Source organism: Lissotriton helveticus, chromosome 7 (assembly GCF_964261635.1).
Source record: "Lissotriton helveticus chromosome 7, aLisHel1.1, whole genome shotgun sequence".
Taxonomy (NCBI): Eukaryota; Metazoa; Chordata; class Amphibia; order Caudata; family Salamandridae; genus Lissotriton; species Lissotriton helveticus.
This window is the reverse complement of record NC_136068.1, coordinates 1,303,902,481-1,303,919,311: the sequence shown is the minus strand read 5'-3', so window position 1 is coordinate 1,303,919,311 and position 16,831 is coordinate 1,303,902,481. Positions and strand designations below refer to the sequence as shown.

Below are 16,831 nucleotides of genomic sequence, written 5' to 3'. Positions count from 1 at the left end.
CTCCGTGCAGACATACTCCTCCGAAAGCCCAATGTACTGAGGTCCTTCGAAGGTTTGGCCATTCGACTGCCAGTTTGATTTAAAATGGGCTGTCGAATGGCCAGTTTTGACTCTCTCTTACCACTGCGAAAAATCGGGTGGTAAGTGACATTAAAAAGATTTAAATGACTCCCACATCATGAGAGAAAACCCCCATGTTATGGGGTTGTTAGTTTAATCTCCCTTTGGGATTTTGTTTTTGAAAAAACAAACACAAGTTTAAAAAAAAGCTTGACGGATGGTACCATCATTTTAAGAGTACTGTCTATGAAACCTTGGCCTCAATGACAGGAACCGCTGTGATGCTAGTTCCTGTCAATGACTAGAGATGTCCGCTGGGCTGACAGACATCTCTGAATTTGGATTATGGGACTCCGAACCATATATCAGGACCTGTAAAATAAGTTTTTTTGCGATAAGGCAATTCTATATGTGCTTGCCTATTCTTTTATAAATCTATCACTAATTACTTGGTTGCTACCTGGTGCTCTTAGCTGGGATGTTGTTCTAGCTCGGTCTCTGGACCTCCAGGCTAGTCCCCTCATTAGACAGGTATTCTAGCATTTGAGTCTGTCCTTTGGATTGGTTCCTGATTTGTCCTTCTTCTACTCGGTTTCGTGTGTCTACTCCTTGGTGGCCGTGAAAGGGGTTAATCTATGGCATGTCACATCCTTTCATATGCACAGAAGCCTTCCGCTCCTCTGAATCCCAGAGTTACATGACTGCCAGAGACTCTCCAACTTTACTCTGGCATCTATGCAATAGGCTAAGCTTTATTTCTAATTACTATGAAACCACTGGCACTCTTTTCTGAATAGTCCACTGGTGAGAGTTCTACTCTAACCCTAGGATCCAGGGACAGAGGCCTCATCACCAAGATCTGATCTGTGAATAAGGTTTACTTCTAGAGCTCACATAGAACCACCGATTGAGTTTGAGGGTAAGGAGGATAGAGAAGTGAAGGAAGGATAGAGGGTTCTAATGTAAAGAAAGAAGTTACTGCATGAAAGAAGGAGTTGGCAGTCAGGAAGAGAGTGCAAGAGAGAGTGAAAGAGGGACGAAAGTACAGAAGGACATGGTTCATCAGTATTGTTGTTGGTGAGAGCATATCAGTTATTGTGGCAAAGGTTCAAAATGACAAATAACTATGTTCTCCTTTCTCTATCCAGTTAGACAAACTTAGATCCATCCTGCAGAACATGGTGTCCTCATCATCCACTCTTTTATCCATGAGTATGCAGCAGGCAGAAGAAAGACCTCTGTCTGCACTGGATACGTCTGAAATGGCGAGTGGTGCCAGCAGATCCGATTCCTTGCCCTCAGGCCACTTGTCAACCCCAGACATGCCAGGGGGAGTTAGAACACCTTCCTCGAGGGTTTCCCCTAGCCATGCCCAGGGCACGTGTCCAGCATGCAGCATAGATGTCAGTGAGCAAGTCAGCCAGTTGGTCAGCAAGTACGAGAAGCTACAGGATCTGGTGAACAGCTTCATGGCCAGGCACTCCGACTCGAAGTCAGTGAGGAAGTCATCACTCAAGTGCCAGGTAATAAATGCAGAGCGCAGTATATGCTGCCCATACTGTGGGTCATATCAAGACAGAAAGTTGTGAGGCTACAGTATGAGCGATAGGCAGTTGTGACATGTTTGCTGAAGAAGTCAGTCATAGGAAGATATACTTTGGACACTTTCCTCCGCAGCAGCTGAGGGAAGCTATACAATGATGACAGGTCTGGGCTTAGGCGTGAAGGAGAGCCTATCTGAGATCCGTTTATTTGTTTGTGATGTCTTAAGTGTCACATGCCACAGGCAGGCTGCTCTAAACTGCTTTAATTTGTTCTAAGCTGTCTATCTCTGGCTGTCAATCAGCTTTTCGTGAAGTTTCTTGTGGAGTCCCACGGGGTTCTTCAAGGAACCCAACTCTGTTTAATATCTAACTTTTACCCATAACCGTCATATTTTTTTCTTATGCAGATGACACAGAGGTAATCTGTCTCAAAACTTTTGAAACAACTCTCAACATCAGTCCTTTTTTCAAACATTCTCACCTGAAAGTCCCTTGTAGATGTTTAAAAATGATCTACAATTGGACTCTGACAATCAGAAATCTTGTAATTTGGACCTGCCTTTCTTGCCTGGTTTTCCACGTCCATGGTAACTTCACCAACTCTTGTATCAGAAGCAGTAAATTTTTGACGACCAGCTCAAAATCATATGCAACTCGTTCAGAACTAGGCCATGTGACTGGCATCAGGTTCTCAAAGGTAGGAAAGCAGGTCCAGTAATTTGATTTCACCTCGCTTGTTTCCAGTCCCCAATTGCTTTATTTTGAGGTACAAGTTAATTTGTCACAAAGCCATTACAAAGCCTGGTCTGTTATGTTTTTTTGTAATTTCAATTCCAGCTGTGCATTTCTTGGGTCTTTTTAAGACTCTTGTTCCTCTAATCTTGTTATTGCCTGCATTAATCAGGTAAGACAAAGTGTGGGGGTTCCTTTGCAGGTTTCCATCTTAAAATATTAAAACCATTGACTTTGTCTCTGAGAAGTCTGCTAACCAGCCTACTTTTAGGAAATCTTTGGAAACATGGTATTCACTTAGTAGCTGTCTTCGTCCTTTTTCACTACTTACCCTAGCACCAGGATACTTGGATAAGGTCACTGTGCGCTATACAACTGGTATTTCATTCATTTTAGACTGTGACTAGTCTGGAGATGGTGAAGAGCGCGCCACCTACCTGTGTGCTCTGAAGTGCCTTTGGAGGCATGCAGGTATAACAGGAAAACCATTAAGAAAACATCCGCGAGCTTATGCCATTCATGTTATGAGTGGCTCCAAGATGGTTTGAACTCTTCCAGGGCTCTCAGGTGATGAATGCAGTTGTGCTGTCTGGCATTGCATTGGCATTCGACAGGTGGACTTTGCCTGGCACCATTATCGAGTACCATTAGTGGCTGGACTTTTCCACCATCTTGGCCTTCATATCCTGTCACAGGAGGCTTTGGTGCCATTGTCTGGGAAACGTTGGATTGGGAGACACTTCATAAGTAATCACATCCTTCTGGACCAAGGGTATGAAAGCACAGTCAGTCCCATCCAGTGGACACCATCATCCATGTATGCATATTTAAAGAGGAAAGAATCAACTTCACTAAGCTGCACAGAGATGCTTAACTGAACTTGGAAAGTAGTATTGTCACCAGCGACTTACTAGAGGGTAAGTATATTAAGTCCACGCACCATCCTGAAACCAACACAATAATACTTAGAGCCAGAAGGCGCATGAAAACTACAGGACAACTCCCATCTTGACCCACTACCCTCGTCCCACAAACCTAAAAGCAATATGCACATCAACAAATACAGCTCACATTCTCTGCAATTCCCTAACCACTGCAGGTCCACTATGACACCCCAAATACTGTATGGCTTTGTGAAGCTTTTAAAGTATTTACTATGCTCTCATCTACAACGTAACTAATGCACTAAACCAGGTATTGATAGCTAAACCCAACCTATATCTTCATTGCTAATATTACTGATAGGGCAGAGTCAGGGTATATATGTCCAGATTTAAACTAAATAAAGAAACTGTCCCCCAATCCCCCAAGCTTGACCACTGCAACACTCCAAGAAGAATCACACGTATGTTCTGTGAACTTAACAAATTAGGTTGCGGTTTGATGATCATTCAAACTATAAAAACTGAACAAAGTCTGAGCTGCCTTTAATATTTATTATTCAAAATCATTCCATATGAAATACACAGCTCCACCAAATTTCTGAAGGTAGGATTTAAAAGCATATTTACCACAGTCTAAGACTCCTTCGTTCTTGATTTCTCAAAGGAGAACTCAAAGGTCCTTGTTGACTTCTCTCAGGACAAAAGGCACAGCTTATGTATATGAGATTTGTAGAGTGCATTACTGCCAAAGGGCTTATCAGCGCTGCAGCGAGGGGGACATAACGGTGTGAAGGGGCCATCAAGGAAAGAGCCATGTGTTAAGTTGCTTCCTGAAGCTATGCGGGTCCTTCAAAAGTCTTAATTCAATGGTCATTGAGTTCCAAAGTTTTGGGGCTAGATGAGTGAAGCATCTCTCTCCACCTCTGGCTCTTTTTATCCTTGTTGTGCTCCTAAGTAAATCGAACAAGACCTGAGGGACCTCCCAGGTGTATAAGGGGAGATGAGAGACCGTAACAGGGCTTGACCCCTGCCATGCACAGCCTTGTGAGCTATGCAAAGTGCCTTAAACTTGATTCTAGATTGGATAGGGAGCCAGTGTAATTTGCTCATTGAATCGTTCACTGACTCCTGCTTGGGAATTTTTAGTAACATTCTGGCCACCAGATTTTGAACAACCTGCAGCCTATTGACTACATATTTGGGGGCCCCTAAGTACAATAAATTACCGTAGTCCAATCTGGAGACCACAAGTGACAGAATCACCGTTCTCCGCCCCTTATCTGGGACAAGGTCTATGATCTTCCGAATCAGGTGAAGAATACCGGATGCAGGTGGCTGAAAGTTTTTTTGCTTGGGTATCCATATAAAGATTCTGGTCAAACCACATCCGCAAGTTCTTGATGCACGGCATCAGTGTGGGGGGGGGAAGGTACCCCAGATGCCTGGCCAGTTGATCCTTTTCCAAGGGTCAGTGCAGTTACCTAAGAACATTAGCAAAATTTTCTCCCCATTGAGTTTCAAACTGCAGTTGGCCATCCATTTAGGAATTTTTTTCCATGCGTGGGACAAGCTGCAGGTGATTAGAGTTGGTTGCATCAGACACCGAGATCACCAATTGTGTGTCATCTGCATAAATTGACAGTCCAAACACCTCTGCTATTTTGTGCCAAAGGGCTCATCTAAATGTTAAACAAAGTGGGACTCAGTCCCGATTCCTGAGGGACTCCATATGGGGCATTGAAGGTGTCCAAAAAGAGGCCTGATTTCATGCATTGGAAGGTTCTTTCACTTAGGAAGGAGGACAGCCATCAGATGGCCTTATCCTGAATCCCGATCTCTCGTAGTCTATGTATCAAGATTCTCTGATCAGCTGTATCAAAAGCTGCACTTAGATCAAGAAAAAAGATAAAGGCGGTACCCCTTTGGTCCAGTATCATTTTAAGTTTCTCAGTGACTAGAAGGAGAGCGGACTCCGTACTGTGTTCAGGGCGGAACCCCATCTGGGATTGGTGCAAAGTATTATTCTCCTCAAGAAATTGTGAGATTATACCATTAACATGTTTCTCAATGACAGTGACATTGGTAGTGTTTCCGGGCAACCAATACTTCTAACAGAGAGCCTACCTCTCCTCACAGTCATGTCCTCAAAGTAATCTGTGAGATGGAAAATTAAATGATCTCATACACCATGGACAACTTTCCTCAGACAGACCACTACTATCTAAGGACACACCAAAACACGTCTGTCTAGCAAAGACCAACAACTTTCAACCCCACCTAGCCGCATGCAACTCAGAAGTAGATAATGCCCTATCCTTCATATCCCTAGCGCAGGAACACTTGTTTCAGACAATCTCCAATTTAATAGAAAAGCATGTTCTTCTGCCAACTCAAAATCTAAAAACACGATGTAAGGAAAGCAAACACAACTTTGAAGAAAGTCAGCTCCCAGGGCAGTCCTGTAAAACAGAACAATATAATCATTGCATATGAGACCTAGATCTGTCAAGCAAAGAAATGGTTGCTGGGTGCCCAGATGAATATAGCTAGAAACAGCCCAAGACATTTCCTAAAGTACTTAAGTCACAGATTCAGTCTGGTTTGGTAGTTTGCTGCACAAAGAGTTAAAAATATAGAGGGAACATGGCCCAGGAGGACCTTTTCTTTATAACAGCAAATCATGCATGTGCCTTTGAGAAAACTGGGCTCCAAGTCCAAAAACATGAGAGCACACCAGGTAAATACATGTGTTCCAAAGAAGATGCAGTACCCATTGGATACACTGTTCCACACTGTAAAGAACTGGACTCTCACAATATACCTCAGTTTCCTGACCCACACTGGTATGCCACATTCAGACTGTCATGGTGTGTCTGTATCCTAACTGGCTCCCTACATTGTTGTCTCACTATTGAGACACCCACTTTTTGGACTTACAAAGTAGACTGATATTTGCTGAGCCTTCACAATGGATATATATTTTAGTCTGCCGTAGGCGCAGTGTCCCACTATTGAAACATAACTCTCACAATATTGTTGGCATGTTTTCCAGCAACATAGACATCAGTGGAAAAAAATGCACTTGTACTGACATACCTGAATTTCTGTTTTTTTAATGACTTTATGTGTGAAATTTATTATAAAGATATTCTCAGTGTTAGATTTGTTACCGAACACCTCCTTGACAACCATACCCACTTTTTGTTTTATTTTGCTACAACAGGGTTCATATCAGCACTCAGTATCCACATGTGTCTTTTAGCACTGCTGCCACTCCCATTGGATACAATGATATTCCTTAAGTATTCCATTGGTGGATAACACACCAATAGGTTTCTGAGGCCTTCCCTGCTTTACTGAGATTGCAGGTCAAGGGGGTTGGTCAAGGTAGATCTCTGGTTTACAGAATTAGAACCGTAAGTGAATTTTTTAAGTCTAGGTGGTTCATTGAGTTGCAGAAAGATCAGCATGTGTCTGAAGGGATCCTTATGTGTGTGTAAGTTCCTTTGTTTAGAATGAGACCACATTTTTTATGAATGTTTCTCTGGAAAAAAAATCACTAATGGGGCTGTTTCTGCTTATGTACAAATGAGACAAAGGTGTATCTAAGCAGATCACTGAACAGGAATAAAATCCAGTGTGTTTCAGAGAGTCACACTTAACAGATTGGAGGTGTTTACTGGGTTACAACTGGGTATTCTTCAGATTAGGCTTGGCCTGACAAGTTCCATAATGTGGTGGTACTGATGATTCTTTTCCTTTGTTTCAGGAGGGAGAGTTGATCAATCGGATCCAGAGCACCATCCATCAGCTGCAAGAAGAGTGTGAGAAGCTCAACGCAACAACAGGAAGTCTCATTGAGGATCATCAGCAGAAACAGAGACACATTGATGTATGTGTTGGGGGAAGCAGGAACATAGGGTGGAGGAAGTATTGGCATTAGAGGAGGGTGATTACAAGTAGCAGAAACCAGGATATTAGTGTGAGTGTTTGCGTGTGTAAACGGTCATGTGTATGGGCGTGTGATCTGAGGGAAATTGAGGACCACCCGCTGAAACAGAGGCAAATGAATGCTTCTAGAGACAGGCGACCTGTCTGTAGTTCTTTTCATGTCCAGTTTATCTTGTTTTGGGGTCAACCAAGGCATTTATTTGTACCTTCATAAATCTATGTTGACATGTGGAGCAGTCTGCCACTATGGCCCAACTTTTTTGTGAAATTTTGCAAATATCAAGAAATTAATGGTCTCTTTGTGCTTTCTTCTATCTCTATTCATCAGATTCTTTACCAGTCATTGGAGAAGTTGGAAGACAAGAAAGCAGATAAAGATATTCTCGAGATGGATTTAGATGTGGTAAGTGGTATAATGCTGTTGACATGATAGTGGTGCTATTGCACATGAACTGATACAGACATCTAAAAAACAGTTAAAGCCTTTTCCTTCACCTAAAGACAGTGACCCCATATTCCATATGTGAACCATCTATTTCTTTCTGTGTGTCTTCATCAATAGTAAGTCAACAAATGGATATTGAGGCCTGTTGATAGATTAATGAGTTGGCTTTAATATCAATGCCTATGAAATTGATATTCAGGTGTATATTGATACTAAATGGTGACAAACATCCTAAGTGACATCAAAAGTGCCGACGGTGCAAATGTATGGTATTGCAGATTTATATAGTGCATAGCTACCAGAATACTTCCCAGTGATGCATAGGTCATCGCATGCATTCTTGATCCTCTACCGATGTACATGGCTAGACTCCTGCACACGCTAGTGGTACATAGAATTAAGTTAGTACAGTAATGATTGTAGGAAAGAAAAACACTGTTCATCCACTGCTCTGTGGGGTTCCAGGATTTATTGTCCTTGTTGTGCGTTCCTTGGTACAGAGTCTTAGCCTAGCCAACACGTGTTTCGTCGCTACCATGAAGTACACATCGACTTCTTCAGGGCTAAATTCCTATGATTACGGTACTTATTGTCGGTTGTACTTCCATCCCAAAGGTAAATATTAGTAGATGGTCTCAAGGGTAATAGAGAACAGAATTCCATTTAATTAAAGTTTCCTCATGAAGCAGATTCTATATTCTGTGATGCAGACGAGTATTCAGAATATGCAGCTACTAATTATTGTGAGACCCTATTCGTAGGTTTATGGCTGTCAGCCAGCTTTGATTGTGTTGCTGCTGGTCACCCGATCGGGTGAAGCAGCTGGTTAAGTCTCCCACGTGTGAGAGGGACAGTAGGGTATGTATGGTACTGCAGATTTATATAATGCATAGCTACCAGAAGACTTCCCAGTGATGCATAGGTCATCGCATGCATCCTTGATCCTCTACCGATGTACATGGCTAGACTAATGGGGTACGATTGACACTCCAAATTCCTTGACGATGTCTGCAAGTGGGCGCACATAAATATTGAAGAGTGTGGGGCTAAGTGCAGATCCCTGTAGTACCCCACATTTCAAGGGGACGACAGGAGGTTCACAGATCTGGAAGGACCTATCATTTAGAAAAGAAGAGAGCCACTTTAAAGCACCGTTTCTTTATTCCTATTTCCCTGATCCTGAGTACAAGGGTATCGTGATCAACCATTTCAAACACTGCACTCAGGTCAGAGAGGATGAAGGCCCCAGACCCTCCTTTGTCTAGCATCCCTTTTACCTCCTCCGTGATTGCAAATAGAGCAGACCTGTGCCATGTTTTGGATGGAATCCAGTCTGGGTGGAATTAAGGAGAGAGTAATTTTCTGGAAATAGAGAGAGGTGTTGGTTGATGTGCTTCTCTAATATTTTCCTCATGCCTGGGAGTGGAGATACGGGTCTGTAGTTCCCAGGACAGGCAGGGTCAAGATTAGATTTTTAAAACAGCGGTTTGACCACAGCATGTTTCCAGGCTTGGTGGACTGTTTCAGTGAAAGGTGATAAATTAAGGAGATCCATGAGAATGGGTAACATTTGTCATACTCCAGGAAGGAGGATATTGGGTGGGGCTGGGTCTAAAGGCAAGCCCCATTTAACTTTCCCGAATAAGTCTGGAACTGCGTCTGTGGTGATCATGGGAACATTTGAGACATTTAATGCCTTCTCCAGCATGGTATGCGTCTCTGGGAGAGTTGGTAAAACGTCCTTTGTCTTTTGTAACTCGCTATAGAAGGAATGGGCATTAGATTTTCTGCTTTAGAGGTGGTGAGGGATTTAACAGTATGAAAGAGCTCTCTGGTGGCATTAGCTGCCTGAACCATTAAAGCTTCGTAATATGATGCTTGAGCCTTTTTGGTTTCTTGATGGTGTTGTCTAGTTGTCAACCTATAGGCAAGTTTCAGGTTTTCTTCATAATCTTGTCTCCACTTACTATCTTTTTTGCACCCTTTTAAGGGAGGCTAGGCGAGTGTTGAACCATGGTGTTGATTTTTCTATATTTCCCTTCTTTATGGTGGTAATGGGGATGGTCTCATCTAGTAAATTGTTGCTCCACTCTTCTACTATGGTATTTTCTGTTGAATGCTCAGTCTTGAAGTGAGTGAAAAAATATAATAGTTCCTCCCCATAACACAGAAAGAAATTTATGGAACTGCTCAATGGTACATTAAACAAAGACTCGACATATTCAACTCTAAGCCAACCCTATCCTCTAAAGCTAAGATCTTAACCCCAAAACCAAAATGCAACATCACTGCTGTTTTCTTCCCAAACAGTGGAAACTACTGCAGGCCCACCAGCCTGCCAAGAACATATACCATGATGTGGTTGCTAAAGGTGACTCCAACATCCCATTTCCCCCATTCTTTCGCATTATGAATCATGTAGATTTACATTCTTTGGCTACTGCTGCTCTATGGGTAGGTTGTAAAGTGTACTTGCTATTACACAAAAAATGACATTGCTGGTGTCAACATTCAGCATGTATGGAGATACCCCAGGTTATCAGCCAGTGTTCCACAAAGCACCATGCCTAAGCACCATTTTTTAAGCGACTGGCTGGACACCAGATGTTAACATTTCAAATCAGGACAGCTGTGTTTGGAAACCACAACAGAAAAGGTAAAATTATAATGTGTATTATTTTTCTTCATTAAGGTAGTAATAAATTGGTTTATCTGTGGATTGTGGAAAACACTCCATTAAAGTTTTGTCTAGGTGTTACAGACATTTCCCATGAATTTATGAACATAGAGAGTCCACCAAGTGCCTGGCCTAGGACCATTTCCAGTCCGGGTGCCTCTTTAAGCCAAAGACACTTGAAGGTAGAACTATTGGGCGCTATACACTTTGTCTTCTGATAGTGGTTCATTGAGGTCTCAAATAAGCTAGAGAGGAGGAAGTAGCATTCTCTGATAAACATGCCCTTTTTTAGCCCAGCTCGGAAAAAGTGCAAGTGCTCTTTGTTTCTGACTCTGAATGTAGCAAATACTATGTCCAAAGTGAAGTACGGGATCCTCAAAGGTTTAAGTTAAGGCAAAACAGTGAAGTAGACACAGCAAGAAGGAAGTCAAGCATAAGTCTAAGGTCCTTATTATGGAGCGGCTTTGGGGGTTTTGCTCCCAAACTTAATTCACAAGTAGTGCTCACGTTTTACCCCAATCCAGCATTTTTCCCTGTGCGAATTTTGCCAGGTAACACCAATAAGCAAAAAACAAAATATTCTGAATTATACAGCTCAGAACATGGGAAAATGTGGGCTATTACCCTGTTGTACCTCTTTGTAACCTCAATACGTGTTACGGAGAGGGAGTATCACCCCAGAGAAAATTTACCCCTTGGTATTTTCATTTACCTGAACAATATTATCTTCTGATATCTACATACACTACCCTCCAAGAACGTTGTTTGCATCTATCTTATAGGAGTACTTGAGTGGAAATCTTTTCGGAAGTGGCGATTCATTGCGTGTAGCAGTAATTGCAACCATATTCTCACCGTCTATTCTCGTTTTTGAACGAGTGATTGCAGCTACGGAAGCCATGCGTGCAGCTCCCTGTGTGACTTCATCAGCCAATTAATTCTCTTCAACATGAACGCCATCACGTTAATGTCACAATGTGTGTATCACGTGAGCTCTCTGTAGTTAGTTTTTCAAATCCACTACTGTTCCCATAGCATTTTGTGCTTAATTGTGCCACCTTTTGCATCTTTGAACCCATTTTGATCCCAGTGGTGTAAGTACTCATGTTACGACTGTACAGAGTAAAATGAATCACACATAATTAGTGTGGGGGATTCTCGATCCGTATTTACCAGTGCCAGTAACAGAGTTGTTAATTCTGCTAGCTGCGCCGTGCAATCACCCAGAGACTTTTTTGTACAACTTGGATGAAATTTTCCATCCTGCATGTGTCCTTTAATGATTGAGTATGCGGCGCCGTATTGTTGTTTACTTCCAATGGCCGGCTGAGCAGATCCATCAGTGTAAATTATGTATTCATACTGATCTAGAGGCATTATTTAATTTGGGAGAGGATATTCTTGTTCGTATTGCAGGAATGCTTGTATTTTTAAACTTGGGTCGTACCTGTATTCTACATCTGTTGCCGTGAGAGAATTAGCCCATTGTATCAATCTCAGATGTAAGGCTTTTGAGTTAGGAACGCTAGCCCTTGTCGCAGCCTCTAAGGCCGGAACTGGAGTCACAACAATTATTCGTTTCCCCTGAACCAGTGCTCTTTCTCTCACTACAGCAGTCTACTCTGCTGTCAGAGCTTTTTCTGTTGATGCGGAACGCATCTCAGCATTTGTGTACAAATGTGACTTGTATGCTATTGGTTCACCTTCGCTGTATGTTAGGTAGGTGTACCCTGATTGACCTGCAACTATACGGATCTCTAGGTTGTGGACATTCACACCTGTTTTTAAGTGCTTAGACGCTATCATGTCCGTTTGTAGGGAACGTAGGATATCTGTATGTTCCTGTGTCCATTGCCTAACTGAAACATCGGGTCTTATTAGATCGTAGAAAGGTTTAACCCTTTCTGCATAATCCAAAATCTATGTTCTGCCAAAGTTCAGGAATCCCAGTATTGATTGTACATTTTTCAATGATATCGGAGGTTGGAGCAGAGCGCACTTTTCAAAAAAGTTAGCTGCTAAGCTTTTTTCTTCACTTGAGAGCTCATATCCCAGAAATAGGACATTGAGGTGGGCTATCTTTGATTTCTTAAAAACAAATTTATAGCCTTCTGATGCGAATCCCAATATTATAGTATTCACTCTGGTCAAGTGTTCCTCCAGGTCATCATCCGTTAGATAAATGTCATCCACATAGGACAATGTCTCTTCATCCAGATTTTGAAGTAATTCAGTTACTCTGGCTGAGAACAACCCCGGGCTGTTCTTATACCCATGGGGGATCCGATAGAGTTGACGCTGTGAGCCTATTGCAGAGAATGCTGTTAAATACCTGCATTCAGGCGCTATATTTTGGCAGAAGAATCCATTCGAGATATTGTTAGAAATGGGTTTCTGGTTGGCTAGGGCTTGCGCCTAAGCCAGGCAGAAACCACAACTCTAGTCAGGGCAAGGGAGTTACACGCCAAAGATAACCCCTGCTCACCCCCTTGGTAGCTTGGCACGAGCAGTTAGGCCTATCCCGGAGGCCATGTGTAAAGCATTTGTGCAACCCACACAGCAACAACATTCTAGGCACACCACAAAAGGAACTCCACACAAGGTTATATCAAAAATGGCCTTTGTTTTATCATAAAGCACATTAGAATAGTAATCACACAATATACACTGTTTCAACTGGCACTGGGCAATATTCACAGGGGATTATATACACATGACAGGGCCACTTGGACCACTGTCAGAACCATCACTTAGTAAAGATATTAAATGGAGAACATATGATAAGCATAGAACACAACCAGTAATTACTGGCAAACACTGGACTCAGCATCATCCTGTAACATAAATCATATTATGCACAGTATCACATTAGGCGTGAAATATATCCTGCGCCAACCTCATAAGCCTAAACATATTAGACCATAACCTCCTAAGCATAACTCACCTTAGGAAATAATCTCACTAGCATTAACCACAGTAAAGGATAACTCAAACATAAAGACAGTTTGCAAAACCTCATAATCATAAACCACATTTAGAGGCATAAAACAGGGTGCGTAAATCATACCACATAAATGACATATCCTAGCACCACATCCATCGCATTAGGGCCTGGCGACTTACAAACCTAACAGTCCTCCTGGCCAACTGGTCTTCTCAACACGGCTCAAAATGCCCTGTGTCCAAAGTGTCAGGGCGGCTGCCAATGCAGCAGAATTCATGTGTGCAATTGCGCAGACCTAAACGTTGCAGCTGGCACTAAGTGCTGCACAGCTGTGAAAGTACGGGGCTTAAAGGTGGGCACTCAGCGGCACAGCTCCTCAGCTGCAGCGGCCCACAATAGCGATAGCGATGATTCTCGTAGGACGGCAAATACGGGCACTCAGCAGCCATAGCTCCTCAGCTGCAGCGACCCATAATAGCGATAACGATGATTCTCGTAGGGCGGCAAATGTGGGCACTCAGCGGCCACAGCTCCCCAGCTGCAGTGGCCCACAATAGCGATAGCGATGAATTTCATAGTACGGCAAATGCGGGCACTCAGTGGCACAGCTCCCCAGCTGCAGCGGCCCACAATAGCGATAGCAATGATTCTCGTAGGACAGCAAATACGGGCACTCAGCGGCCACAGCTCCTCAGCTGCAGCGGCCCACAATAGCGATTGCGATGATTCTCGTAGGACGGCAAATGCGGGCACTCATTGGCCACAGCTCCCCAGCTGCAGCGGCCCACTATATCAATAACGATTACTTTGGTAACACAGGCAAATGCGGGCTCTCAGCTGCAACAGCAGTTTCAGCTGCGGCGGCCCACAAAAGCGATAATGATGACTTTGGTAATACAGGCAAATGCGGGCTCTCAGCGGCAAAAGCTCCTCAGCTGTGGTGGCCCACAATAGCGATAACTATCAGCCCGCATTCCCCGCAGTAGAACCAGAGGCTCTGGAATTCTCAACAGAGGACTCACCTGCGAGGAGAATTCCCCTCAATTAGGTCTCCGGATGGCTGATGGGTGAAGTCTAATGTCCCTGAGACTTCAGAAGGAGGCAAGCTCAAATCAGGCCCTTGGGTAGTTTCTTCAGCAAGATGGATGAAAGTTTCAAAGTTCTTTCCCTCTAATTACATGGACAGAGGTTCGTCTTGGCATCCAGAAGTTACATGTTCTTCCTCGAGGAAAGAATTAAAATATAGCGCTCAGAGGGCGCAGGGAGCCATAGCTCCAAAAGCAAAAGTCCGCAGCGATCTAGGGGGCAATGCAGGGCCCAGGGAGGCAAGCTCAATGGCAGTCTTCCTGGTCCCCAGCAGCAGCATGCTCCAGCAGGATCAGGAACAGCACATCATCCTAGAAGAGTACCATGGAACTGAACAATTTCATGGGGTCACAGCCCCTTTACTTATACAACTGCATCCTGCTTTTGAGGAAGAGGGGGTATGCTATCAGCTGCACAGTGGGAGGTGGAGCCATCATTCACCTTGCCAGGCACAGCCCTGCTCAGATCAAAGGGTCAAACCTCCCCATACTCCGACTGCAGATCTCTCTATTCAACCCACATCTGTCTCAGCCTGCCCTGCCCCTCCAAAACCAGACATGCAATTCACATATGCAGGCGGACACATAGCACACTGAAATGCCAACTTCTAAAAGTGGCATTTCTCACATAGTCATAATAAATCTGCGCACACCATTGCGCAGCATTTATTCTCACAATTTCATACATACCAGACTTGACCATACTGCTACTCTCATAACAGGAATTACCACTGACACACACAGAGTAGGGAATCCCCCATGCATTCCTATGGGAGGGCAGGCCATTCTCACTCCAATTAAATGTAACAGAGAGCACACGCACTTTACACTGGACCACAGGGCAAAAATGCACAGTGGCCTAAAACCACTAACACTACAAAGAGAAGAAGGCTGGGAGAAATGTAAAAGGTTTAGGGGTTAACCTGCAAAAAGGGCCAAGTCCAACACAACTCCCTTCCAGCCAAAATGCAGGGTAGACCAATCACTACCTTGATGGGCTTCCCTGCTTCGGGTGATAGAACACGGACGCGGGCCTGCACTGCAGGGACACCCTCCAGTTCTACGCCACTCTGAACCCACGTGGTTCCCTCTGAAAAAAAACTCTCAGGCCCAACTAGGCTACCCCACTGGTACTCCCTAGTTGTCCACGGACAGGACCAGGCCCTAGGCCATCCAGATGTCATTGGTCCTTGCCAAAGCACAGAGTGGAGGACAGTAACCCCTGGCACGTAATAGCCATTCTCCACTCTCCCTCTCAGTGTAGTTCCAACCTACCACCGATCCTTCAACCTAGGGTCCACATCCTCAGGCTGACCAGAGGTCACGGGCGAAGCGTCTTCTCACCCTACCTCTACTTCTGGGGTTCCACACTCTCCCAGGAGAAGCACCCACCAGAACACAACTCTCCCACCAGTTCAGGACCTCTCTCCATCAACTGGTCTGCCACCTGGGATCCACATTTACTGGCTGCACCGGGGTCAGAGGCGATGACTCCCTCCCTCTGCACCCCCTTCCAGAGCCCTATACCCTCCCTTCTGAAGAGCAGCGTCCCTTCACTTAAGATAGGCCCCACCTGCTCTCAGGGTAGTACTACCACACTCAGCCAGGGACCCTAAAGATCCCGGCTAGGCCTGCACCACCCCTCTGGAGTGGTACCCCTAGAAGGCAAACTGGTCAGGAAACTGATTACAGTTGCCCTGCCGTCCAGGTAAGGAAATACTGGCTCCTTCTCCCCAACCCAGGGACAGTACCCTTTGGTCAGATGCCCGGCGAACCAGGACATCATGGGGAGCACGTTTCCCCCCCCCCCAAGGGTGACACAAACCTAATGTGTCGTGTGACAGTCTGCCTGGCGCAGAGCGTGCGACCTCCTGTCCCTCCGACAGTGCGCGAAGATGCCACAGGACAGTCTTATCACCATGGCCTATCCTAGGTGACTCAGCCCTTCTGGCTGGGCCCTGACCCAAAGGTTCTTCCACTGGGGACTCTTCCCCCTGTAACCCCTCAATCTGGACTTCAACACCCTCCACTTAGGAGTGGCACTGCCAGACACCAGAACTTATGGAGGCCTGATTACAGACACTCCCAGCACACCTAACACGGGGAGATCCCCCTCGAAGAACGGTCCGACAGGACAGACTAGGCTCTCTACCTCATGTTCCCTCCAAGAACCATCCAGTAGTGGAGACTGAGGTTGAGGCTCGGAATACGGCCCTGTCTCACACCTTCCCCTGCGGGACAGGATGTGAGGCCTTGCAACCTCCTCACTTACAAGGTCACCTAGCTGGGCTACTCTGAACCACTTCCACCACTCTGGGTTGGAAGACATGTGCACCATTCTTCTAGTTTTAATTATTTGCTTTCTAGTGCAAAACTTGTTTTGTGCTGGAAAGTTGACTCAAAGTAACGCAAAAGAGCACAAGGCAACATTGGATTGTAACCCAAAGCAATGCAAAACTGCACAATGTGCTGCCTTGCATTCATTTGCATTAAGGGGCATTCTGTGGGT

General features: G+C 44.5%; 1 protein-coding gene across 3 annotated transcripts in view; it reads left to right on the top strand.

Moving 5' to 3' along the window:
• The window catches only part of QRICH2 (glutamine rich 2), a 418,913-nt gene that overhangs the window by 279,018 nt on the left and 123,064 nt on the right, over window positions 1–16,831 (top strand). For 2 of the 3 annotated variants that reach the window (XM_078654584.1, XM_078654583.1), the window contains exons 9-11: window positions 1,209–1,583; window positions 6,990–7,112; window positions 7,500–7,574. In XM_078654584.1, coding sequence (XP_078510710.1) covers window positions 1,209–1,583; window positions 6,990–7,112; window positions 7,500–7,574 — 573 coding nt within the window. The remainder of the gene's footprint in view (window positions 1–1,208; window positions 1,584–6,989; window positions 7,113–7,499; window positions 7,575–16,831) is intronic. The other variant, XM_078654585.1, reaches the window with a different exon arrangement.